This window comes from Panthera tigris, chromosome C2 (genome assembly GCF_018350195.1).
Source record: "Panthera tigris isolate Pti1 chromosome C2, P.tigris_Pti1_mat1.1, whole genome shotgun sequence".
NCBI classification, from domain to species: domain Eukaryota; kingdom Metazoa; phylum Chordata; class Mammalia; order Carnivora; family Felidae; genus Panthera; species Panthera tigris.
In genome coordinates, this window is record NC_056668.1 from 81,123,978 (window position 1) to 81,150,957 (window position 26,980).

A 26,980-nucleotide genomic window follows, 5' to 3' on the forward strand; every position below is an offset into this window, starting at 1 on the left:
TTTTATATCTAACTCCAGGGGATGGAAGATGCTATTTAAAATGTCTTTCACAGGGGGCGCCTGGGTGGCACAGTTAAGTGTCCGACTTTGGCTCAGGTCACGGTTCGTGGGTTCAAGTCCTGCATTGGGCTCTGTGCTGACAGCTCAGAGCCTGGAGCCTGTTTCAGATTCTCTGTCTCCTTCTCTCTCTGCCCCTCCCCCACTCACGCTCTGTCTCCCTCTGTCTCAAAAATAAAAAAAAAAAACATTAAAAACAAAATTTAAAATGTCTTTCATAGGTTAAAAATTTTGTTAAAATTTTTTAAAATATTTATTTATTTTTGAGACAGAGACAGAGCGTGAACAGGGGAGGGGCAGAGAAAGAGGGAGACACAGAATCTGAAGCAGCTCCAGGCTCTGAGCTGTCAGCACAGAGCCCGACGCGGGGCTCGAACTCACGAACTGTGAGATTATGACCTGAGCTGAAGTCGGACGCTTTACCGACTGAGCCACCCAGGTGCCCCGATAGGTTAAAAATTTTGAAACATCCCTTGAAACATTCTTCATTCCAGGTAGGTTTCTAGTAAGCTGGGTTTTGAGTATCTCTGGTGTTTTCCTGTTATTGTTTTAAAGTTGTTAGCTGTGGTTAGAACCTGGCAGGAGCTGCACTCTTGTTTTTCCAGCTGATGGTTAGGAATGCCCAGCTAACAGTGACCAAGGGCAAGAAATCAGCTCAGGCATTTATGGAGTGGGTTAATTCTGCAGGAACTGACACCCATTTTTTATCCCTCTTTGATACCTGGCCTGACCAGTGAGTTTCATACTTTCCCACTGAGCTTGCCAAACCCAGTGCAATGAAACCAAGAGCTCCATAGAGAGAGTTCGTTGCATTGTGAGGCTGCTACTCTGGTTAAAATACTTCAACTCCCCGAACCTCAGTTCATGCATCTGTAAAATGGGAATAATGTCTACCCTGCCTCCCTAACAGGCTTGTGATGTGGATCATATGACTTAGGATATATGAATAAAAATTGAAACTGTACAGGAGTTTTATTAATAATAAGAAGGAAAGGTTGAGTGGGGTTTCTGGATCACTTAAAATAGAATCAGGATAAGTATAGCGTCTGCTTTTTATATGCACCTTCAGGTGCTTTTTCCCAAGGAACCAGTTTATCCCCATGTCCCTGGTCCCCACGTCTGTGTGCTCCCTGCTATTGAGCCCTGCACAAGATATAGCTCCTAATGGGGTCTGGATGCCATTCTCAGAGGGCACCACCTCTGCTGTGGGAAAAGGCTACGGGGCTGTAGAAAGGAGGCTGACAAAGCAGGAAGGGAATGCGAGTGCTGGCCCACACGAGCGTGCCCTGCAGCCTACTTGCCATCCTCATGGAGAGGGATCAAAAGCCTGGCTGCAGGTGACTCATGGCGTGGGGCTACCAAGCCGACTCCGTTTTCTTTCCAGGTCTCGACCCTGCGGGCCCTTTATTCAACGGGAGACCTCCCGAGGACAGATTAGATCCCGGTGATGCACAGTTTGTTGACGTCATCCACTCCGACATTGATGGTAACATTCCTGTCCTTGTGGGTCAGTGAGCACCCGGCTCCCAGACTCCTAAAGAGTCTCCCCCTGAGGGGATCCTCATGCAGGGGTGGATCAGGTTCTTCCAGATTCCCTCTTTTCCTGCGGGGCAGGGTTCCAAATCCACCCAGGTATTGAAGGGACACTGGTTTAATGCAGGCATGCAGGATGTCTTGCTGGAGTGGAGGTTTCCCATCAACTTTTCTTATTTTTAAAGTGACCATCTTGACCAATCAAGGACAGGGTGATTTTCACACTGTGTGGACAAATGTTTCCACATATGCAGCAGGGTTTGGATGCATGATTTCCATTTTTTGGGTTTTTCTTGGGTCTTTCTCGTTTTCTTAAGCTGAAAGATAAGTTCCAGTGTTGTGTCTCTCTCTGGAGAGCGATTCTGAGCCATGTTTAGCTCTCCAACTTTCTCTGGATCTTCCTGGCCATTTCCATCTTTTATGGTGCTGATTTCATAGCTGGGATTTGGTATAGGATATAGGGTTTGGGTGATGTTAAAGGTGAGTCTTTATATCCAGACGTCTAGGACAAGAACTAGAGTAGGGACCTCGGAAGGCTGAGGGGACAGAGCAGAGTAGTCTTTAATAATACACCCTCTTTGTGATACAGCCACCTGAAAAACCCTTGATCACCTATCATGGGCTCTCTGATGTGGTATTCAGCAATTGTTGGCCTTAAAGGAAACAGCTGCATTCTTACGACACAGTTTGCAAAGCGTTACCTTACTTAAGTGCAGTACCTCGATGCCATTTTAATGCTTGATGGAATAGAGTAATTTATTTTTTATTCTTGGAGAGAAAGTGAATTTTGAGGAAAGAATAAGCTCTGCAGTCAGGCAGGGGTGGACTCAGATCCCAGGTTTTGTCCTTTCTAGCGGGATCATTTCATTCTGTAAGTCCTCTGAACCTTAGTGTCTTCATCTGTAACTTACTTCACCTGAATTTACCAATGGCCACTTTTTGGACAGTGTGAATGTTAGAGGAAAGGTGTATAAAAGGTATAAAAACCCCCACAGACACATGTAGGTTCTCAATATATAACAGGTATTATTATTATTGCAACGGTACACTATGTATACATGTATAAATAGTCTTTTAATTCAAGTATTTGACCGATTAGTTTGTAGTTATAAGGTTAAAAAGAATAAGCAATTATTAAATCAATCTATATTTTTCCTGGTCCCCGTTTTCTAGAAGAGTTCCACTTAAAAAAATTTTTTTCTTACAAAGTAAAAGTTCATTTTTTCCCATTTCTTTCTTTTTTTTCTTCATTTTTTCCCCCGTTTTTTATTCATTAAAGTCTGGCACAAATGCAGTTAGAGACCCAGGAAACACTGGCAATTAGAAGGTTCCAGCCAAATATAAAGAAGAAGCATACAGTTTTATCAGACTTGCTGTGAATGACTGACCAAAACTCCCTTACATCTTGAGAAATATTGGAAATAGGTTCCCCTACTGTCTTTATAATCTCCTAGTTGGAAATCCCTGCTTCCTAACTAACTAGCTGGGTAGGTTTGAGCAAAATATTTAAATATGTAGAACAACAACAACACAAATGCCTGCCTATATCCTTCAGGCAAATGAGCTACATGATGTGAAAAGTTCAAAAATAAAACCATAATATATTTTCCTTTAGCACTGGGCTACAAGGAGCCATTAGCAAACATAGACTTCTACCCAAATGGAGGATTGGATCAACCTGGTTGCCCCAAAACAATATTGGGAGGTAAGGGCAAATACTTTATATATTGTATAATAGTGGTTTTTAAAAAAGGCATATTTCAAAAATCTGATATTATTCTATGGGTAATAGTTTTTAATAGAAAACAAATCATCTGAGAAGATAGAGATAGTATAAATATAAATGAAAAATGAAAAATTATTACTCAAATATACTACTTAAAAAAAAACAAAACATTGCAGCATTATAGGCAATAATGAAGATACGGAAGCAACCCAAGTATCCATCGATAGATGAATGGATAAAGAAGATGTGGTATATTTACACAATGGAATATTGCTCAGCTATAAAAGGGAATCAATCAAATCATTTGCCACAACATGGATGAATCCACAGGCTATTATGCTAAGTGAAATTAGTCAGAGAAAGACAAAGGGGAGATGGGTGAAATGGGTGAAGGAAATTAGGAGTACATTTACCATGATGAGCACTGAATAACGTACAGAATTGAACCATTATATTGTACATCTGAAACTAATAACTGCGTATGTTAGTTATGCTTCACTTAAAAAATTTTTTTAATGTTTTTTATTCATTGTTTTTGAGACAGAGAGAGACAGAGCATGAACGGGGGAGGGTCAGAGAGAGAGGGAGACACAGAATCTGAAGCAGGCTCCAGGTTCTGAGCTGTCAGCACAGAGCCCGACGCGGGCTTGAACTCACGGACTGTGAGATCATGACCTGAGCTGAAGTCGGACGCTTAGCCGACTGAGCCACCCAGGTGCCCCAATTATGCTTCATTTAAAAAATAAATTTAAAAAATAAGTAACCATAACCATATGATTAAGAGCTATTATGAATTATTGCTCTCTCATGAAAAGGTGTGTCTTTGACCTAGAAATTCCATATCTGGAAATCTCTTCTAGAGAAATAATGGAAAATGTAAACAAAAATCAAAGTGCAAAAATATCTGACATAGTATTATTTATAGTAGCTGCATTTTAAGAAATAATCTAAATATCCAACATGGAAAATTGTTAAATAACTATGATATGCCCACACAAAGGAATATAATTGCCAAAAAGTCATATTTTCAGATTAATGAAAATGCTTACAATGGGATGTTAAGTGAAAATGACACAAAACTATACAGTATCATCCCAATTTGTTTTTTAAATGTGTATTTGTACATGTGTAAGTATAGAAAAAAAGACCAAGCATAAATGCTGCAAATAATTATTAGGGGTGAACTGTGGATATTGGACTTCTGGGTGATTTTTGCATCATTATTTCCCATTATTTTGTATTTTCTAAACCAGCATGTATTATTTTATAATAAGAAAAACTTCACAAAGCAAAAAAAAAAAAAAAAAAACGGTAGATGGCAACATAAAAGTAATAGTAGTATTTTATTCCGATAAAAAACCCATCCCTAGGTGCTCTTAATCTGTATTTCATCATTGCCAGAGAAAGTTAAACAATCATGGATATGATTCTAGAAAAAGGTAATCTTGTTACAAAACGGTAGCTGTATATGGCCCCATGGGGACGTGGTGTTTGAAAATGATCCAGATGAAATGGCATAAGTAGGGTCAACCATATTTCACCATAAATGGTGTGTGTTCAAATCCTGTCCTGTAGGATGTAGGGTAAATACCTCTGAGGAGCCAAGATAATGTGATTTGCTTATAAAGGCCATTCTCTGTATTGTTATCAACATCGTTGTTTTGGCAAGTGAAAGTTCCAGGAACAATAAGTAAATATTGACTTGTCAGATTTGTTCCTGTCTGGCTTGGTCCCATGCCAACCCAAGTTTCTCCTCTCTTGCCCTAGTTTATTTCTGTCCTTCACTGAGCTCCTCTATGGGCATACATAAGTGGACTGTGCGGAAAGAAGAAACATTGTTCTGACTCAAGCAACAGTGCTTCTCCAAACCACTAGCTCACAATCATAACTCCTTTCTTATTTGGTTCACTGTTTCCTACTCAGATCCTCACCTCCTCTGATTACCCATCTTTGGGACCCAGTTCCCCTTCATCATCTGACCCATCAACCTTCCAACTACCTCTCAGTTTTGTGTGCTGCATTGCTTCATCATGTCCAACTCTCCTGACGCCGTCTCCATGCCTTGCTGGCCTCCTGTCTCACCACTGCACCACCTGGCACCCGCCAGGAATTAACTAGAGGCTTGCCTCTCGCCTCTTCTTGCCCATTCATGGCTTCTGGTGCCACCTCCTATTGTTCAGTTCTTCTCATTCCACCCTTCACTCTGTAGCAGAAACAGAGCCCCTGCCACTGGGCTTCTCTCATGAATGTAATCCCATTAGAGACCCCCTTAGGTCTCTGCCATGTCAGCCACCACCTTGGCTTGAGAACATTCCGGAGATGTCACGGAGCCTGGTTAATTGAGTACAAGGTCCAGGAAAACTTGGTTACTTCTCCATGGCCCTCAATAACGTCACAGAATCCTCATGTTTATCTCTTGCCAACTCCCTACAATCACTCCTCATGCTTCTATCCTGAAAATCTCCCCACCTATAAGAGGTGATCTAGATTTGCCTTTTTACCTAGATTAAAGATCTCACCTGAGGGAGCCATTCTATGTATCCTCATTTTAGTTTACAAGGTCAGTCTTTACATTCTTGTTTCCTTCTGCCCCCAAGGTGGAGGCATCCCCCATCCTTTTTCAAAGCTGTCTCCTGTGCCTACCCTCCTTGGGGATCTTCCTCTAACAATTACTCCTCAATGGCCCCTTTCTCTGATGTCTTTACTAGTTTAAATGTGCTCTGCTGAAAATCTCTGGGAAAACTCTGACTACCATTGAATCTTTCTTGTTATTTTCACTGACAAAGGAAGGACACAGGTTGAATCCTGATTCAACCACATAATAGTCGTGTGACCTTGGTCAAGTCATTTAAGCTGAGTCTCAATGTGCTACTAGGTAAAATGGGGATGATCACGCCTATCTTCTTTTATCCTGCCACGTGCCAGTATGAATGCTGATCTATAGGTTTTTGTAAGGGTTAAATGGAAGCTGTTAGCACAGTGCTTGGCCTATAGCAGACAGATGGTGAATTGTGTGTGCCTATAATGTGTGACATATTATTGTTAAATGCTACAACTGCTCTACTCTTTCATCGTTCCCTTTATGATCAAGGATTGCAATATTTTAAGTGTGACCATCAGAGGTCCGTGTACCTGTACCTTTCTTCTCTGAGAGAGAACTGTGCTATCACTGCATATCCCTGTGACTCCTACCGGGACTATAGGAATGGCAAATGTGTCAACTGTGGCATGCCACAAAAGGAGTCCTGTCCCCTGCTGGGTAAGTCCAACAAGCAATTTTACCCTCTGATTAACAAATAGTTCATTTTGGGTAGAATCCGAGCACCACTTTACTATCTAAAAATGGGCCTGAAAATTGTGTGCTTAAAAAAGAATTTACTTAGCTTTTTCTAGCTAATTTGTTCTGTGAAATACTCTTGAATGTCCTAATCAGAAACCGTGTTAGAAAAGCCATTTATATACAATTTCAGCTAGAGGGCAGTACAACCTCCCTGGACACTCTAGCATAAAAAAGAAGGTTCCAAAGAGTTTCCAAGCCCACCCAGGGCAAAGTCACCTTATATAGCCTGCTCCCATGGGGACAGAACCTCTTCACGTACACAACCTCTCTGCTGGGGGAAGGTCACAGTGAGCTCTGACTCTCCTGTCAAATGAGCCTTGCAGAATGATCCCTCCCAACAAGCCTTGTCTGTAGATGCCCTCACGCCGCACCCTGGTTTCTATGTGCACATTCAGGGCGGGGTAACAGATACTGCAGAGGCTGCTTGGGTATTTGCTAAGGGTTGGTAGAAATATTCCAGATGGTGAGGACTAGAAACGGGATGATGATGAAAATTTTCTGATTGTTCTAAGGAAAAATCCAAGTTAACATTAGAGCATGCTACAGACAAGGGGTTCTCAACCTTGGTTGTGCAGAAATTAATTGGAAAGCTCTAAGGAGCTTTTAAAAATTACCAATGTTTCCATTCCAGATCAATTAGTCAGCATGCAAAGGCCATTCTCTAGGGGTGGGGACAGAAGAGAGAGAGAGAGAGACACCTCACTGATGTGACTCAGCTTCATTCCTGCAGGCACAGAAGTGAAGAAGAGTCCCCTGCTGGTTGACATAGTCACTTAGCACGCTCAGGTTCTGTGGGATTTAGGGGCCTAATTGTAGTTCTTCAGGAAAGCACAATGCTTTGCAAGAGTGATGCTATTTTAGGTATAAACCTGAAACTGCTTTAATCTATAAAATGAATGTATTACTGAAAAATGTCAGCGCTATTCTTAGCCTACCCAGTGTGTGAGAGAACCAGCACGCTACTGAGAACTAGGGTGATGTAATGTCAGGGAAAGGCAGGAGGAGCCACTGTAGTGTCATGTTGCCTGTCCCAGCTCTGAGGGACAGGGCAGCGAGCAAGATATGGTGGATGCAGGGGAGGCAGGCCCTGGTGGCCCTGCAGGTCCACCCCCACAGGGGTGGGTACGAGGGAGATTGTCTTGGTGGTGTGGGGGCTCAAACTCACTGCTCTCACTACCTCCCCAGCTGCTTTTACATTTATAGAATGCATGCTAATGTTACATTTTTTCCAACTTGCTTTACAGGCTATTATGCTGATAATTGGAAAGAGTATTTAAAGCAGAAAAAGCCTCCTATGACTAAAGCGTTCTTTGACACAGCCGAGGAGAAACCATTCTGCAGTGAGTGGTGGATGTGGTTGTTTGCTTTTGCCCAACCCCCCCCCTTTTTTTTAAGTTTATTTATTTTGAGAGAGACAGAGACAGTGTAAGTGGGGGAGGGGCCGAGAGGGAGGGAGAGAGAGAATCTCAAACAGGCTCCGTGGTGTCAGCGCACAGCCTGATGTGGGGCTTGAAGCCACGAAACCGTGAGATCATGACCTGAACCAAAACCAAGAGTCAGACACTCAACTGACTGAACCACCCAGGCACCCCCCAAACCCCTTCTTTTTAAAAAATGGCTGAGTCTCAGCTTCCTGGCTACCTCTTGGCAAATGAAGGGCAAGTTAAAGTGTGGATTTTGGAACTGGGAAGACTTCGGTTGAATCCTGACTCTATCACATAATAGCTGTGTGACCTTGGTGAAGTCATTTAAACTCTTTGAGTCTCATTGTCCCGCTAGGTAATAATGCCTATCTTCTGGGTTAAGGATTAAATCTCAACAAATCATAATTATTAGCTTCATTGGATGGCTATTCATTTTACTTTTTTAATTAAAAAAATTTTTTTAAAGTATACTCTATGCCACACACAAGGCTTGAACTCATGACCCTGGGACCAAGAGTGGCATGCTCTACTGACTGAGCCAGCCGTGCACCCCTTAGATGGCCATTTTACTCACTAAGATCTTCCAGAAAATTTGCTTGCCCCCCAAAAGACATGACATTTCAGCTAGGTAAAATCAGGTGTCAGCTACATCTGTAGGTCAGTTTCAGCTCCAAAGCAACCATGATGACCTTCTACAGACATTGAGAGCTTGGGTATTCCAGATGGGGGCTAAGTGGGGCAGCAGATGATGAGATGTCCTGGGAAGTAGGAATTTTCTTGGGCAGATGGATGTCTTACAATCTTGTCCCCCTTTTCACTTTTCTTAGGAGCAACTCTTATAAAAGAGGGTGCAGATCAGTGGGGTTCCTTCCTCCTTTGGAGCCATGTGTGGCAGCCCAAGGATTGCTGTCTGCCTGGTCCAAGTGAGGCAAGTGCCTGAGTAATAGTGGGCCATGAAATGGCAACTCCAGGGTGGATCTTATTCCTTTGTGGGCCCAACATCTCCTGAGCTTCCTTCCCTTCCTATATTTCTCAGGCAATATTTGTATACATGTACCCATATATTTACCACTTTTTTGATTATCATTTTTTTCATGTATTTCGTAGATACAGGTAAGTGTGCTAATGATGGGAGAACACCAGAGCATGAGAAGAACTCAAAGAGGCAAACCTGACTTAGTCTAAGGGTCAGTGAAGGTCTCCTGGAGGAAGGGACTAAGCCAAAACCTGAAGGATGAGTTGGCAAAGGGGGCAAAGTAAGAGTGTTCGAGTGGGGAGAAGGCCCAGGAGCAAGAGGCAGCCTGGCAGTGCAGGCGACACACATGGTGTGGCATGACTGGGGAAGAGATGATGGCGGCTGGTGGACATGGCCCAGATTGCAGACAACCTTGTCAGCCGTGGAGGTTCTCTACATGGCCACCTGCTTGGTTTATTTTAAAAGGCAGGGAATGCAGTGAACCAATCATACTCAGCAGTAGGCCACCTTATCCTTAGTGAATAAGGTGGAATACCAATCCAACTGTGATGCCCAAACATGACAACTGGAGACCATTGGATTCTGCCATCATGAAGGCCATCTTTACCAAAAAGAATGGAAAGGAATTTTAGAAAATTCTGCCCAGATCTTTGCAGAGAAACTAGAGAGGAAGAGAACAAGAAACTCAAGTTATGAAGGAGGTTGGGTTTTTAGGAATTGACCTATCAGGAGAGCAGTTGAGAGTCTCTCTCTCTCTTACTGTGCTCTCTCCTTGTTTTGCAGTATATCATTACTTTGTGGACATTATAACTTGGAACAAGAACATAAGAAGAGGATCCATTACAATCAGATTGACAGACAGAGCTGGAAACACCACAGAATCCAAAATCAATCAGTAAGTTGGGCTGGGGTAGTTCACAGTTTGCTATTTCCTTTTCTGACTGGAGAAATTAAATCTCAAATATATCTACTTTCTTACTTATAGGTCTGTACTTATCTTTGTTCTACAAAAACATAAGGGGGCATTTTTCTTAGTTGCTTCTCATGGTTCTTGATCTTCTAGGCTCTGTACAAATGGAATTGGTACAGGGATTTACTTTCTTTCCTTCCTTCCTTTCTTTCTTCCTTCCCACCTCTCTCCCTCTCCCTCCCTCCTCTCTCCTTCCCTTCCTTCCTCTCCTCCTTCCTTCGTTTAAACATTTAATTACCAAAGTCATCCTTGCTTGCTGTGAAGGATTTATACAGTAAAGAAATATGTAACATAAAAGTGCAAATACTTGCCCCAGCCCAACAATCCCACATCTAAAGGCACTCACCCCCACACACATTTCAATCTTTTTATGCGCTCATAATATACATATATATAAACATGTAAATGTATGCTTCTCAAACTCAGAAAATGTGATGTGCAATAATAGAAAATTGGAAACACACTAAAAATCTAACAATGGGAAAATGGTTACTTAAATATTCCCATATAATAAAATACTATTCATAGGTTAATTTTTGCAACATATTGAATGAAATGCTTATAATATGCTAAATGAAAAATCCAGGATATTAAATTATATAAAGTACAAAATTAGTTCAACAATGTAAAAAAAAAATGAAAAAGAAATATGCCTAACATGTTAGCTGGCCTTTGGGTGGTAGGAATATGAGTGCTTTATTCAGCTTCTCTTTACTTTTCAATTTTATATGATATTGTATATATAGAGTTTAAAAATAGTTAATCATTTTCATCAATTAATTTTATAATCAGGAAAAAGGGGGGAAATAATTCAAAGAAATTTGAGGTTCATTTTATTCATTTACTCAGGAAACATTTTTGGGGGGTCCTGTTATCTACTAGGCACTTGGGTTGTCTGTTGGCTTCACTCATAGAGGACCAACTAGAATGTCATCTGAAACTGGCAATTGCCTATAGGTTCACCATGTAGATGAATAGAGAAGGAGTGTGTTGGTGGCCTGGAGGTGACTTTTTTTTTTAACATATCCTTGGATGATAATAACAACAGCCTTTCTTTATTGAACTAAACACATTACCCATGCTGGCTAATGCAATTCACACTAAAACCCTGTGAGGTGGTATTATAATCTGTATTATATACATAAGAACACAGGCTTAGAGAGGCCAAGATCACATGCCTTTCAGCACCAATGTCCCCAAACCCAGTGGTGCTACATTTTCAGGGAGGGCGCGGCTAGGGGGCGCATCTTGAACAACCAGCGTCAGGTAGTTTATGGGCTGTGATCTTCAGTAAGGAAGCTGGGCAGAGACCTCATCTGGAGACTCTAAGAAATAGCAAGGGAAATTGTGCAGTTCTATGAGAAGTAGTGACCTACAAAATTTGGTTATTCATGCCAGTAACTGATTACATATTGGCTTTACATGTCTTAGCAATTTTAATTTTATGTAGTGAATTTCTCCCAACTAGGACTTCCTAACTGCAGAGGGGTTTTTTTCTCGATTAAGATAGAGACCTTAACCTCTCTATTTTATTCATGTTTAGTTGTTCTTATTTTAGTCATGCTTGTGAAAAGTCATCACCAATCAGAGAATATATGGAAAAAAAGGAAATGGTTACTCTATTACGTGGTGAGATTATCTCTACCCTTCTATTTTTTGCAAGGTAAACTATTAGATTTAGTGTTTAGTATTTTTACAATTTAAGAAAAGGAAAATAATATCAGAGTATGTGCCCTAAGTTTATTTGGTCTTACCAGACTATGGGTACAAATATAGTCACATTCAAGAATATTACCTTCCTGGTGACTCTCCCTGTATCCATGTTTTGGATGTATTTCTTTTTTACTTTATAACCTTTTTTTTTTAAAATTGAGATATAATTCACACACCATCAAACTCACAGTTTTAAAGTTTACATTTCAGTGGTTTTGAGGATATTAACAAAATGTGCAAACGTCATTACCATCTAATTCCAGAACATTTTTTTAAAGTTTATGTATTTATTTTGAGAGAGAGAGAGAGAGAGAGAGAGAGAGAGAGAGAGAGCATAAGCAGGGGAGGGGCAGAGAGAGAGGAAGAGAGAATCATAAGCAGGCTCCGCACTGCTTATGAACCACAAGATCATGACCTGAGCTGAAATCAAGAGTCTGATGCTTAACCAGCTGAGCCACCCAGGCGCCCCTCCGGAACATTTTTATCAATTCAAAAAGAAACCCTATACCTGTTAGTAATTCCTCATTCCTCCTTCCTCCCCACCCCCTGTCAACCACTAATCTGCTTTCTGTCTCTATAGATTTACCTATTTTGGGAATGTCATATAAATGGAATAATATAATATGTGGTCTTTTTGTGTCTGACTTTTTTTTGCTTAATGTTTTCAGGATACTATAGCAATACTTCATTTTTTTTTTTTTTTATATATTTTTGGGACAGAGAGAGACAGAGCATGAACAGGGGAGGGTCAGAGAGAGAGGGAGACACAGAATCGGAAACAGGCTCCAGGCTCCGAGCCATCAGCCCAGAGCCCGACGCGGGGCTCGAACTCACGGACCGCGAGATCGAATACTTCATTTTTTTTATGGTCAAATAATATTCCATGGTATGGATATGTCCCATTTTATTTCAATCCACTGACCTCTGGGTTATGAGCCCAGCTCACTCCCACTGTGCCATTCTGCTCACACATACCACATTTTATTTATTCTTTCGTCAGTTGATGGACATTCGGGTTATTTCCACTTTGGGGGCTATTATGAATAATGTTGCTATGAAAATGTGTCTCCATTTCCACGTAGACATACATTTTCATTTCTCTCGGGTATATACCTAGGAGTGGAATTGCTGGGTCATATGATAACTCCATTTCACATTTGTAGGAAATGCCAAAGCAGCTACAACATTTTACATTCCCACCAGCCATGTGTAAGAGTTTCAATTTCTCCACATCCTCGCCAACACTGTTATTATCTGTCTTTAAATTTTGTTCTTTTTAATTGTGATTGAAAAATGCAACATAAAATTTATCATCTTAATCATTTTTTGAGTGTACAATTTAGTAGTGTAAAGTATATTCACATTGTTGTGAAACATTTCCAGAACTTCTTCATCTTGCAAAACTCAAGCTCTATACCCATTAAATAACAACTCCCCCATTTCCCTCTCCCCCTAGCAACTACCATTCTAGTGTCCCTATGAATTTGACTACTTTAGATACCTCATATAAGTGGAATCCTACAATATTTATCTTTTTGTGATTGGCTTATTTTACCCAACATAGTATCTACAAGGGTCATCCGTGTTATAGCTTGTGACAGGATTTCTCTTGTTTTTTAAAGGCAGAGTAATATTTTGTATGTATATGTCACATTTTGTATGTCTTTATCACAGACATATCCATCTTCTTTATTGTAGCCATTCTAGTGGGCATTATGGTATATCTCATGATTTTGTTTCGCAATTCCCTAATGATTAATAACATTGAGGCTTTCATGTGCTTACTGGACATTTCTAGATATTTTTTTGGGAAATGTCTATTCAGGTCCTTTATTCATTTTTCCCCCTTTTATTTATTTTTGAGAGGTCGGGGGAAGGGCACAGAGAGAGGGGAACAGAAGGTCCAAAGTGGGCTCCCCTGAGGGAGACCAATTCGGGGCTCGAACTTACAAACGATGAACTGTGAACTAGGAGATCACGACCTGAGCCGAAGTTGGATGTCCAACCGACTAAGCTACCGAGTGCCCTCATTTTTTTCCCTTTTAAATAGACTTCATTTTTTAGAGCAGTTTTAGATTCACAGCAAAATTAAACAGGAAGTGCAGAGATTTCCTATATACCCTCTCGCCCACATACACACAGCCTCCCCGCTATCAAAACCTGATAATAGGGTGGCATACACAGTTACAGCTGAAGCATCTACATTGACACATCATTACCCAAAGTCCATAGCCTACATTAGGGTTCACTGGTGGTGGTGTACATTCTATGGGTTTTGACAAACGTGTAAGAACATATACCAACCATTATAGGATCATGGAGTTGTTTCACTGCCCTAAAAATCCTCTATGTTCTGCCTATAATATCCTTCTCTTCCCTAACCTTTGGCAGGGAATGGTCTTTTTACTGTCTCCATAGTTTTGCCTTTTCCAGAATGTCATGTAATTGGAGTCATACAGTATGTAATCTTCAGAGTGGCTTCTTTCACTTAATAATAGAATTTAAGCTTCTTCATTTTTTTTTCATAGCTTGCTAGTTCATTTCCTTTTAGCACTGAATAATATTCCACTGTCTGAATGTACTACAGTTTATTAATCCATTTTCCTGATGAAGGACATTTTGGCTGTTTGATAATTCTGAATAAAGCTGCTATAAACATCCGGGTATAGGTTTTTTTTGTGTGTGTGCCTTAGTCACTTTATTTTTATTTTTAAAAACAGGCATTTATTATTTTATTTTTATTTTTATAGTTTTTGAGGAGGGGGGCACAAGTGAGCAAGAGACAGAGAGAGAGAGAGAACCCCAGGAGGGGGAGAGAGAGAAGTGGGGCTCATCCGAAGCAGGGCTCGAGCTCACAAACCATGAGATCATGACCTGAGCCGAAGTCAGATGTTTAATGACTGAGCCACCCAGGGGCCCCTCACTCACTTTAAAATTGAGTTATCTTTTTATTGTTGATTTGCAAGAATTTTTTTTTGTACTCTGGACACAAATCCTTGATAGTTTTAGGTCTCACTTAGGTCTTTGATCCATTTTGAGTTCACTTTTGCATATAAATGATGTAGGATGTCCTACTTCATTCTTTTGCCTTTGAATATCCAGTTGTCACAGCACTATTTATTGAAAAAACTATTCTTTTTCTGTGAATGTCTTGACATCCTTGCCTAAGTCAGGTGACAGTGAATGGGAGGGCTTCTTTCTGGACTCTCAATTCTATTCCATTGATCTATACATCTATCCTTATGCAAGTACCACATTGTCATGTAGCTTATAGCATTACTGTGGCTTTCTAACAAATTTTGAAATCAGGAAGTGTGAATCCCTGAAGTTGGGTCTTTTTCAAAGTTGTTTTGACTATTCTGGGTCTCTTGAATTTCCATATGCATTTTAAAATTAGTTTGACAATTTCTGCAAAAAAAGAAAAAAGAAAAAAAGGCAGCTGGGATTTTGATAGGGATTGTTTCTGTCCCCTTAGGTGGTAGGAAGTTTTACTTGGAAATCATTTTTAGTTCACCCCTCCCCAGAGAGTCTCCTATTCAACTCCCCTCCATGACTGGCTTTGTTTCATGTCTGATTGCACTGCACTGAAAAAGACAGCTCATTACTAACTTTGAAAAAAGGCCAACAAAAGTGAATTTCAGTATTTCTGCCTTCACATATTTTTAAGGTTCCTCAGTATTCTTTACTTTCCTCTTAGTTCGGTGTGATTCAAAAGGGTTTTAGTTTTGTTTTTGCTTTAATTGTATCCACCATTAGGAGTTTCCAGGGTGGTTAGTGTACCTACTACCAGACACAAACATCTGGCTCCTATTATAGGTTCGCTGGCTCTTGTTCCCTTTATTCTTATATGAACTCAATACCTTGGTTTGTGCCTCCCCGTGTATTTCTGGACATCCCTCCAGGTGGAAGAGGGGGTCCTACCTGTATTCAGAGACAAACTTCACCAGCTCCAAGAGGTCTTTTCCCTCTCCTGCCTTCCATCTACCCCCACGGGGTTTTGCCATCTGCAGGGTGCCATCACCCTCTCCTGAGTCTCTGCACTCTTGTGGCTCCACAGCTGCTCCTGGAGAGGGATCCAATTCAGGATCACTGACTGAGGTTGGTTATCCTGTCTCTTTAGTCTTCACATAGGAATAGTTCGTCCATCTTTCCTCGACTTTCCTGACTTTACAGGTCAGTTATTTTCAGAATGTCTTCCATTTGGGTTTGTCTGATGCTTCCTCATGATGACATTCAGATCATGCATCTCTGGCAAAAACTGCATAGAAGTGATGTTATGTTTGGCTCCGTGTGTCCTATTAGGAGGCCCGCACTTTGGTTCATTTCATTAACTTGGATCAGTTTATTACGGTGTTTTTTCGCCCCAGTTTCTCCACTATGCAGTTACTGTTTTTCCTTGGTATTAGTAAGTATGTTGCAGGGAGGTACTTTGAGACCCATTATTCCTAAAATGTCCCATTATTCCTGAAACTTTTACCCAATAGTTTTGATGTTTTGTGGTTGGATTGTTACTATGATGGTTGAATGGTGATTTTTCAAATTCATCATTTAGGAAAAGCTTTCTTTTCCTCCCATTTATTTATTCATTTATTTGGTTATATCAATATGGACTCGTGGATTTTTATTTTATTTTAAATGTTTATTTATTTTTGAGAGAGTGGGAGAGAGAGACGGAGACAGAGTTCTGAAGTGGCTCTGTGCTGACAGCAGAGAGCCCAACGTCGGGCTTGAACTCACGAACCATGAGATCATGACCTGAGCCAAAGTTGGACGCTTAATTGACTGAGCCATCCAGGCGCCCTGGATTTTTATTTTATTAATGGAGACTTATAATTAGGTACTAACATTATTTATTTATTTTGATATTTAAATTGTCTCAAATCTGGCCATTAGAAGCTCTTCAAACTGGGTCTGCACCCTTTTTTTAAAATGCATTTTTTGGGGCGCCTGGGTGGCGCAGTCGGTTAAGCGTCCGACTTCAGCCAGGTCACGATCTCACGGTCCGTGAGTTCGAGCCCCGCGTCAGGCTCTGGGCTGATGGCTCAGAGCCTGGAGCCTGTTTCCGATTCTGTGTCTCCCTCTCTCTCTGTCCCTCCCCCGTTCATGCTCTGTCTCTCTCTGTCCCAAAAATCAATAAACGTTGAAAAAAAAATTTTTTTTTAAAAATAAAATGCATTTTTTATTGTGATGGAAACATATAATGTAAAATTTATCATCTTAATCATGTATAAGATGTTCAGTAGTGTTAAGTGTTCAGTAAGTGTTAAGTAAGTTCAGTAGTGTTAAGAATATTCACATTATTGTGAAATAAATCTCCAGAACTTTTCACCTTGCAAACTGAAATTCTATACCCATTGAACAACAACTCCCTTTTCTCTCTCCCTCCAGCCTCTGATAACTACCATTCTACTTTGTTTCTATGAATTTGATTACTTTAGACACCTTATATAAATGGAGTCAAACAATATATATCTTTTTGTGATTGGCTTATTTAGCGGAATGTCCTCAAGGTTTATCCATGTTGTAGCATGTGACAGAATTTCCTTCATTTTAAAGGCTGAATAATATTCATTGTATGTATCACATGTTGATAATCCATTATCCACTGATGGGCATTTGGGTTGCTTCTACCTCTTGGCTCTTATGAACGATGCTGCTATGAACATGGGTGTGCAAATATCTCTTGGAGACCTTGCTTTCATTTCTTTGGGGCACATACCCGGAAGTAGAATTGCTGGATCATATGGTAATTCTATTTTTAATTCTTTGAAGAGACCCCATACCATTTGCCATTGTGGTCGTACCATTTTATATTCCTAGCAACAGTGCACAAGAGTTCCAATTTCTCCGTATCCTCATCAACACTTCTTCGCCATCCTAATTCACGTGAAGTGATTCTGTATTCTTTTGAACATTTCCACCATTCTGTGAGCATTCCTTACTTTCTGGCATACGGCTTGTTGCAGGATCACTTTGCACTTTCCCTGACCTAGCCCTGGAATCAACCATTTCTCCCGGAAGCCTCCTACCCATTCCTTTTAGCGAGGATGGTATTTAGAAACTAAAATCTGGGCACCTTTCAGATTAGTTTTACTTGTGGCACTTTTGCTCCTCCCAGGACTCAACACATGATTCTAGTGAGGCTGGGGTGACACACACCCCCTCACCCTAATCCCCACCTCCAAACTGATGATTCATTTCTAGAGCAAGTCCCCCATTTCTGAACCAGGGGGCTCGCCATGGTCTACTTCTCCAGGTCCCTAGAGGGACACTGACCCAGTGAACCTCCCCAGTGGATATTCCATAGGCTCAATTTGAGATTCCAACTGTAGGAAGCATCACATACATAGGAAAAAGTATTGGAACTTAGTATTTAGCTATTTTATTTGAGAGGCATGACTGAAAAAAATATTTGCTTAAGTATAACTTCTAAATTAGTATCTAGTTGGGCTAAACATATACATATGCATCTAGCAATGCAGTTTAATGGAAAGATTATAACTTTGAACTCTGAACTGAGTTTGAATCCCTGCACTGATTCTGATAAGCACTGTGACCTGGGTGAGTTTAAGCTCTGCAAGCATCTGTTTCCTTGTCTGTAAAATGAAGATAATAATAGTCATCTTGAAGAATTTTTCAGGGGAATGGAGACATGTGTCAAGAAATGAGGATGCTATCCGGTATATAGTAGGCAGAGCATGCCTCTCTTATGCCATAATATTTCATCATTCCTGGGGCCAGCAGCTTCACTTATGCAATTCTCTGAAATCCAGCAGACTGTGGGGTCAAGGGACCACCTGCTTATGAGTGATTTGTAGCTTTTGAAACTGTTTTCTTTCGTTAGCAATCTATATCCACTTACTTCATTTCTTCTCTCCAGTGAACCTGCAACTTTTCAGAAATACCACCAAGTGAGTCTGCTTGCAAGATTTAATCAAGACTTGGATAAAGTTGCAGCCATTTCCTTGGTGTTCTCTACAGGGTCTACAATAGGCCCGAAGTATAAGCTCAGGATTCTCCGAATGAAGTTGAGGTCGCTTGCCCATCCAGAGAGGTGAGCCATCAGCAGTGTTTGACAAGCTCTGGTTTTCCAAAGATGCTGTTGGTTTCTGTCCAATCTCCTTGGTCTGATGTTTTAGTAGGACCTCATCAATTACAATGAAGGAAGTGGAGGGTTTTCAAAAAATAGACTTGATAAAGATGAGTAGCCCCATAATTTAAGACAATTTTACTGGTAGGAGCTTAAAGATAAATGGCCCAATTAATCCAAAAAAATAATGTTGCTACATGCTTACAGTTATATAATTCTTCCCTAATCACTCCACCCACACTGCTTGCAAGCTGGTATATGTTGTGGAAAAGAAAGTCTCATATAATCTGGCAAATGCACAGCCTAGTATAAAAAAAGGTACAGAATAATTGGAATATTTTATTCCATGGATACAGTATAAAAGTACTACTCCAGGTTGAATTTGATAACTGCCCTGAGAATGTGCTTGTTCTTAGGAAATACACACTGAAGTATTACGGGGTAAACAACCTATCTTCATTGGTTCCAAAAAAATAAGCAACAGAGTGTGTGTGTGTGTGTGTGTGTGTGCACGTGTGTATGTACAGGGAGGACAGAGTCAAAGGGGGAGAAAGAGCAAAGCTGTGGTGACATGTACGTTTTGTGACTAATGCCACTCCAATGTATAGTCCTAGCATACAATGTATGGACAAGACAGAAAATGCTGTGAGCATTCAGCACTTTATGCTTATTGAATTCTTTTTAAATTTTAATGTTTATTTATTTATTTTGAGAGAGAGATTGTAAGCAGGGGTGGGGCAGAGACAGAGGGGGAGAAAGAGAAAGAATCCCAAGCAGGCTCCATGCTGCCAGTACAGAGCCCGATGCCAGGCTTGAACCCACAAACCCTGAGATCATGACCTGAGCTGAAAACAAGAGTCAGAGGCTTAACCTACTGAGCCACCCAGGTGCCCCTGGATTCCTTTTTCCTGAAGGCAAACATTTAATAATGCAAGTTTCTTCTAAGAGGACAGTCATTACATCTTAAAACCATGAGACTTTTCAATACTTTTTTTTTCCGGATTACCAAAGGAATATATGTTGATTTTATAAAATCTGGAAAGTGCAAAAAGTGTTAAGAAGCAGAAAAATACCATCCATAATGTTATTATTCAGGGGCAACAACTGTTATTTCTTTCTAACCTCCTTTCTATCATTGCTTTAAACCTGGAAATAGTTAGGTGGTAAATAAAATTTTATACCTCATTGTTGTTGATGTGGGCTATGCTTATTTACCATAAGCACTTTCCTGTAATGTTAGAAATAATTGCTCCACAATTTTATAACCTAAGGATATAATACAATTTATTTTTCTAGAATGGGATATTTTTACTACTTGATTGGCAAGGATATCCTGTCTTATTTTTACAGGCCCCAGTTGTGTCGGTATGATCTTGTTCTGATGGAAAACACCGAAACAGTCTTCCAACCTATTCTGTGCCCAAAGTTGCAGATGTAACATGTCGGGACACATGGGCACCAGTGACATCAAGAAAGCTACAACTACAGGCTTTCTTAAAGCGTCACCTCACCTTTTCCTCAAGGCACATGGACGTATGAATAAGCAGGGTTTTTTCCAGCAGCGTCCCATGGATGTCACATTGCAAAATGTCAAACGACCTTGGATTATGGAACAGTCCTGGGAAGGGAGCCCCTAAGTAGGGCAAGTCAGAAATAGCCAGGCTCCCAACAGCCCAGTGCCTTGTCTGGCTGCGTCCTGGGGCCTCGTTTGTTCTGGCCTGTCAGTTCTGCTGCCAGTCACTCAGGCAGCTCTGCTCGTCAAGCATCTTAAAGGGAAGGTCTAACAGGAGACCTCACTCTGGACTCGACCCCACATGCCCTGTGCATGCAGAAAGGAATGGAGACTGACCTACCTCACAGGGCTGCTGTGTGGGTTCGGGAGGCAAGTCTGTGAAGGGTTCTTTGAAATCCCATGGGGGCCACATCTGTGAGTGGTTTGATAAATGTGAATATGCTTTTATTTATTTTGCTTTGGCTTAGCTAATATGCAATAAGAGAGCTCCTCCTTATTGACAACAGCCTGTCTCTTGGGCTGTTTGCTCTGGGAAGGCAGGAAAGCCACACCCCAGCTTCCCATCTCCTCTAAAGTGGGTTGGTGCTGGAGGAAGTGGGGACAGAGAGACAGCAAAGGGGGCAGCTGCTGGGACTAAGATAGTAAGTGGATAAGGGAAGAAGGGCAGATGAAGACAGTGACAGCCTTGCTTACAGTGACAGTGGATGGAGAGATAGGAGAGAAACAAATGGAGCTTGTTTTTCAGTTGAAGTGAAGAAGGGTCACTTTACAGGCCAATTCTCATTTTAAGCAATCCTTAAGAAATGTTTATCTTTTGGGGCACCTGGGTGGATCAGTTGGTTAAGCAGCCAACTCTTGATCTCAGCTCAGGTCATGATCTCACGGTTCATGAGTTCGGGCCCTACGGTGGGCTCTGTACTGACAGGATGGAACCTGCTTGGGATTCTCTCCACCCCCCCCCACCCCTCCCCCACTCTGGCTCTCTCAAACTAAACTAAAAAAAAAAAAAAAGAAATGTTTATTTTTCTTTGTTACTGATGGAATTTGTGGTTATTTGAAGGAAATTTAGAAAATACACAGATGCAAAAAGAAAATATGCTATCTACAATCCACCTGTTGGGGATAATTAAGGCAAACCTTTTGGAATGATGCTAACTTGTGTTGCTAACAGGTGAATTCAAAGCATACACTGGTTTGCTCTTGGAGCACCGGAGGCCTCCAGTTTGAGAAATTCTTAGGCTTCCCCAGGAGTAGGTATGATCAGTGAATGTAAATTGACAACAGCAGCTAAAACAAGAGACGTTGGAGGGCCAAGGCCAGAACAAGGGACGACCATCCCAGGACCAGGGTGCCAATGCAGGCAGTCACAGGGGCGGGCACCACCCAGCCCATGACTGTGGCCACTGCAGGCGGGTTCCTGGGATTCCTGAGAGTCACAGGCTCTATAACCTCCTCCTTATCCAAGTGACTGTTCTACAGCTTTCTGTGAGAATACCCCTTTTAAAAGAAATGGACTCTTCATTTTATAAACTATAGAGCTCTGTAAATATATTCCTGTGTGGCACATCATTTACAGATTTCTACGTGTATCACATACACTCTTCACCTCGATGAAGGGTGCCTAAAGTGAATGCCTGATCTTGGAAAGGAATGAGGCTTCGAGAAGCTTCTGTCCACTTGGATATCATCTCACCCTTCATCCCACTTCCCACATTTCTTCAGCAATTTGTGCACAGACAGATCAATGTGCTGATAGGCCCTGATTTCTTTTTAAGGTTCTACTGGTCCCAAAAAGCCATTTCTTTGTCCTTTCCCTTCCTTGTAGGAAGGGGGCCAAAACAACAGTAGGAAAACATTACGAATAGCATTTCTATCATTTATAAACTTCTCAGGCTGGAGGGTCTCTCTCAGCTTTTTTTTTTTTTTTTTTAATGTTTATTTTGAGAGAGAGTGCAGGAGAGAGGCAGAGAGAGAATCCCAAGCAGGCTCTGCACTGTCAGGCAGAGCCTGATGCGGGCTCAGTCTCATAAACCATGAGATCAGTACCTGAGCTGAGATCAAGAGTCAGATGCTTAACTGACTGAGCCACACAGGCGTCCCTTTCAGCTTCTTCCCTAGTGTCTCCTAGCATAGTACCTGGCTTACTGGGGAATGGGTGGATGGATGGACAAATGGATGAATGAATAAAGGAAGGAAGTTTGTTCCCTGGATGGAGATGAATTTCAATGAGTCTCACATGATTTGGAGAAATGAAAGCAGTTACAGGTGTGGCCACTCCCTTTGTAGATTCTCCCAAGGCCCCTGAACTTCCTGCTCTCCCTTGTCATCTTTGTTTCTTTTCCCCTCTCTTTGTCAGAGTGTCTGTCTGAATCCCAAATCCAAGATGCAATTAAATTGTAGTCTACCCACTTCCCTCCATCTTCACCAGTTGTCTTCTACTGAGTTTTGTTTTTTTTTTTTACATTTATTTGTGTGATTATTTGATTAATGTCTGTCTTCTTCACTTGACTGCTCTGCAAGGCAGGGGCCATGTGCCCACTGTGGCACCTACGATGTAGACTGTGCCCAGGAAATATTAAATGAACACTCGCCATTATCTTCGGAGCCCTTAAACCGTGTCCAGTTCCCTCTACTCCCAGCCATTGCTCATTCCTGAGATGCCCACCCTTCTCTGCCTTAGCCTTCTCTCCCAGCACCTTTTTTATTATTGTTTCTATTCTCTCTGGAGACCCATGCCCCATTTCCCAGTCTCCCTGGGAAAAAAAAGAGAGGTTGGCTCTTTCTTCACTCATCTTAGAACCTTCCAGATGGTCCTGACACCATTCTTCAGCAAGCCCACCTGTGCTGAATGCAAAGAGATTTTGCTCTCTCCCACTTTCCTGTTTCAGTGCCTCAGCCAAAACCCTCCAGGTCCTTCCAGAATTCCTGGATGACTCCAAGCTGTGGTCTGAAGTCCCTCTTGCTTTCCACAACTCCCTTCTGCCACCTGCTTTGCCGTTGACTTTGTATGTGCATCGTCATTGCTTTTATTATGTTATATTGTAATATATTTCTGTGTCTGTACCCACTCTGAAACTGTGAGCACAAGAGCAGCTGCGGGTTATTTGCTGCCCTAGTACCCAGCACAGTGCCAGGTACAAAGCAAGTGCCCAATAAATGTCTGCCAAACAAAATGGAATGGATTCATCTTTACAATTTGAGGGAGGGAGTCACAGCCACTCGGATTTAGACATCAACACTTAACTGTGGTGCTTCCCAAACCCTAAACTTCTAACTTCTCATCCTTGGATCCCTGCTCCATGCTCTCAGTCCTGCAAAACCCTATCTTTGCCAAGGAGACCTTGGATAACACTAACAGAAATCTACTCATACTAACCCAAATTTTACTAGAGAGGACTTGTGGAAACCCGAGAGCTGAACCATCAGCCTTCAAGAAGAGCAGGGATGGGGGCAGCTGAAAGCCTTTAGCAAGAGTTCATGGACCTTTATTAACCCTGTGCTCTGCCATGAGTCTCTCTGACTCAGCTCGGTTCTCTCACAGGGCAGCTGTGGACCACTGCAGTCATTAGTACCATTGTGTCCCCAGCTATTCAATCACTAGGTGGCCCAATTCCAAAGTCCAGGGAGAGGAGCCAACCCTTAGATCCTCCTCTTGGGGAAGGTGTCCATCCTGTTCCAATCAGTTATGGTTGGAATGGGGATAGGGAAGCTAAATCATGTGGTCCTCGAGCTACTCCTTTCGATTGCTCTGTGCAGATCCAATTAAGCCAGTAAAGGAAGTTGAGCACTATTGACAAAGAGCCTCGGTGAGTGCCTGGCTAATTCACTCTCACTGGAACCTCTTGCCTTTTCTTCCCTCCCGCTTCCCTGAGCCATTGGAACCTACCTGCTTGTCCAGCATGTGTCCTTGGTAGGGGGTCACCGTTGTCCTTTGTCAGGCTGCCTGGGCATGTGCTGTAAATGAATGGTCTCAACGGAGGCTGGTGTAGCTTGCAGGTGGTGCGCCAGTGGGTTAGAGTTAGCTCTGCAGGTGCTGGGTCAGGAAGACAGATCAGCGTGGAGGTGGGTTGGGAGTGAGAAGCGCAGTCCAAGCCTTCTTCCCTAAGCAGACAGGTTGAGCAGGAGAAATCAGAATAGGAATCCGGGAGAGTGGGGCAGGTCAGGCAGCAAGCAGAGGCTTGGGTAGTGAGCCTGAGGAAGTTAGGTTTCCATCTCCCAAAAGAGTTCTGTTAAAGGTCTCTTACCAACGCGGGTCAGTGGAATCCCACAACCTTCATGTCTCTTTGCTGGGTTTTTCCATGGACTTGGACTCTGTACACTGGTTCCTTTTCTAACAGGGTTTCTTGGACTCTCAGGACACTTGTCCCCCCTCATCAACATCCCTAAATAAACCATCTTGTTCTCTGGTTCCATGATTTCCTTACCAGGCTTCTGATCTCAGTCCTCTCTCTCAAGAAGGTAGCATAAGGTAAGAGGTTAGGTTCTGGTGTGTGACTTCTGTTGACTTAACTCTTCCTAAGGTCCCCTTTCCTGGACTGTAAAGTGGGACTATTAAGAGTCCCTGCTTCACAAGGGGTGTTACGTGGCATAAATACATTTATGCATGCATGTAAAATGCTTACCGTGGAGTCTGGAGTGTACTAAGTTCTCAATAACTATCAGCTGCCGTTACTTTCCAAAGTCTCGGTGTCTCCCTAGGAGATCTTCTCATCTCCCGTTTCAACTCTCTAGACAGATGACCCCCAGATCTGAATGCAGTTAGAGCTCTGGATTTTCACCTGCTTGTTGAGAGGCAACAGGGCAGAGGAAAGAGCACGGGCTCAGGAGGGGCAGACAGGGGCTTGAGTCCTGTTCAGCACTCACAACTGTGGCCCTCAGCAGCATTCACAAGAGTGCCTTCCTCTGAACACCTGCTCATCCACTCATCATCAGTGGATTAATGATACTTGCTTCTCTGGAATTGAATAAGCTGAATAAGTCACGTCCATTTCCCTCATAGCACCTATTATTCTCTATAATTATAACTCTCACTGGAGCCTCTTGCTGTCCCCCGACCAAAGGGAAAGTCAAGTCCTTGACAGTAGAAGCCTTGCCTTCTTGTTCACTACTGTTCCTTGTCCCAGTACACTCCTGGCATAGGCTCAATAATGTTAATTTTTCATTTACTTTCTCTCCTCCTATATTCCTTTGACTTCTCAAAATCCATATGTACCAATCCAAACAACTAATCATTTCTTCACTAGACCTGACCCACTAATTTAACAAACATTTGTTAAATGCCAATTTTAAGCCAAACACAGGGCTAAGAGTTGGGACAAAAGACAGATGAGACATTTATTTATAGAAATGTTTACTGTAGGGGCGCCTGGGTGGCTCAGTTGGTTAAGCGTACGACTTCGGCTCAGGTCATGATCTCGCGGTTTGTGAGTTTGAGCCCCATGTCGGGCTCTGTGCAGACAGCTCAGAGCCTGGAGCCTGCTTCAGATTCTGTGTCTCCCCTCTCTCTGCCCCTCTCATGCTCTGTCTCTCTCAATAATAAATAAACGTTAAAAAAATTTTTTTAAAATGTTTACTGTCTACTGGGGAGGTGAATAATGACATAGTATTTGCAATAATAGTAATACACTCACAGGGAACCCCCCACACAGAGAAGGAACAATCTGACTGTAGGAGCTGGATAAGGCTTTTCAGAGGGGGTGACAATTGTCCTGGGTGGTCATGAAAGAGTAGCAATTTTTCTGACAGAGATTGCCAGACAGAGGGAAGAGTGTCTTTAGAGACATGAACTAACATGGTGCATAAGCTCAGCTGGAATGGAGGGCTTGAGGGAAGAAAATGAGAATGAAATTGATAATTTCCCCACATTTTTAAAGTGGAAAATTTCCAACATATACAGAAATAGAATAAACGGCATAAAGACCTACCTGCATGTGCCCATGATCCAGTTTGAACAATTATCAATTCAATGGCCAATCTTGTTTCATTTACATCCCTACCCACTAAACTCCCATCCCATTGTTTTGATGCAAATCCCAGACATTGAATCATTTCATTCATAAATACCTCAGTAAAGCATTTCAGTAAAGCATACCCCCCTTTTTTTCCCTTTTTACAGATGTGTCGTAGTACAGATATACCCTATCAATGCGACTTGTTTGTTCGATGTTCATCCCTGATATGTCTATGGTGACTGCACTGCACTATATCAGGATATACAGACTTGGCTCCCTCTTTTAGGAAGCTACTTAGTGTTCCTTTTGTGACTATTTCACAATTAACGTCACCAGTCCCCAACTGATGGGCATTTAAGTTGTTCCCAACCTCTTAATAACAAAACAAAGCTGGGAGAATACCCTTGAACCCACACCTTTGTCTGCGGGCGTATCTGTAGGTTAAATTCCTGGACGTGGAATTGCTAGGACCTGGTACACTTCAAATTCTGACAGGCACTCCCTATTTGGCCGAAGAGGTGCTTTGAATGATATGGTGAGGGTGCTTACTCTCTGTTGTCTAGGCTCGTGGCATTTTGGGGTCCTCTCTGCCTCTTCTCCATGTAATCAGTCATATGTCCTACCAGCTCAGCTCCTCCTTGTGTGTCCATCCTCTTCCCTTCATTCCCACTGCTGTGGTCCTGGCTC

At 41.9% G+C, this 26,980-nt stretch overlaps 1 protein-coding gene and 1 long non-coding RNA gene across 2 annotated transcripts in view; one reads left to right on the forward strand and one right to left on the reverse strand.

The window, feature by feature from the left end:
* Positions 1-21,208, forward strand: part of LIPH (lipase H) — a 45,389-nt gene extending 24,181 nt beyond the window's left edge. The window contains exons 4-10 of the mRNA XM_007083645.3: positions 1,442-1,543; positions 3,206-3,295; positions 6,408-6,575; positions 7,901-7,996; positions 9,840-9,951; positions 18,620-18,793; positions 20,180-21,208. Coding sequence (XP_007083707.2) covers positions 1,442-1,543; positions 3,206-3,295; positions 6,408-6,575; positions 7,901-7,996; positions 9,840-9,951; positions 18,620-18,793; positions 20,180-20,267 — 830 coding nt within the window. The 3' untranslated portion in view covers positions 20,268-21,208. The remainder of the gene's footprint in view (positions 1-1,441; positions 1,544-3,205; positions 3,296-6,407; positions 6,576-7,900; positions 7,997-9,839; positions 9,952-18,619; positions 18,794-20,179) is intronic.
* The window catches only part of LOC102965397, a 48,960-nt gene that overhangs the window by 20,438 nt on the left and 1,542 nt on the right, over positions 1-26,980 (reverse strand). The window contains exon 2 of the long non-coding RNA XR_006207823.1: positions 24,229-24,443. This is a non-coding gene — a long non-coding RNA (uncharacterized LOC102965397). The remainder of the gene's footprint in view (positions 1-24,228; positions 24,444-26,980) is intronic.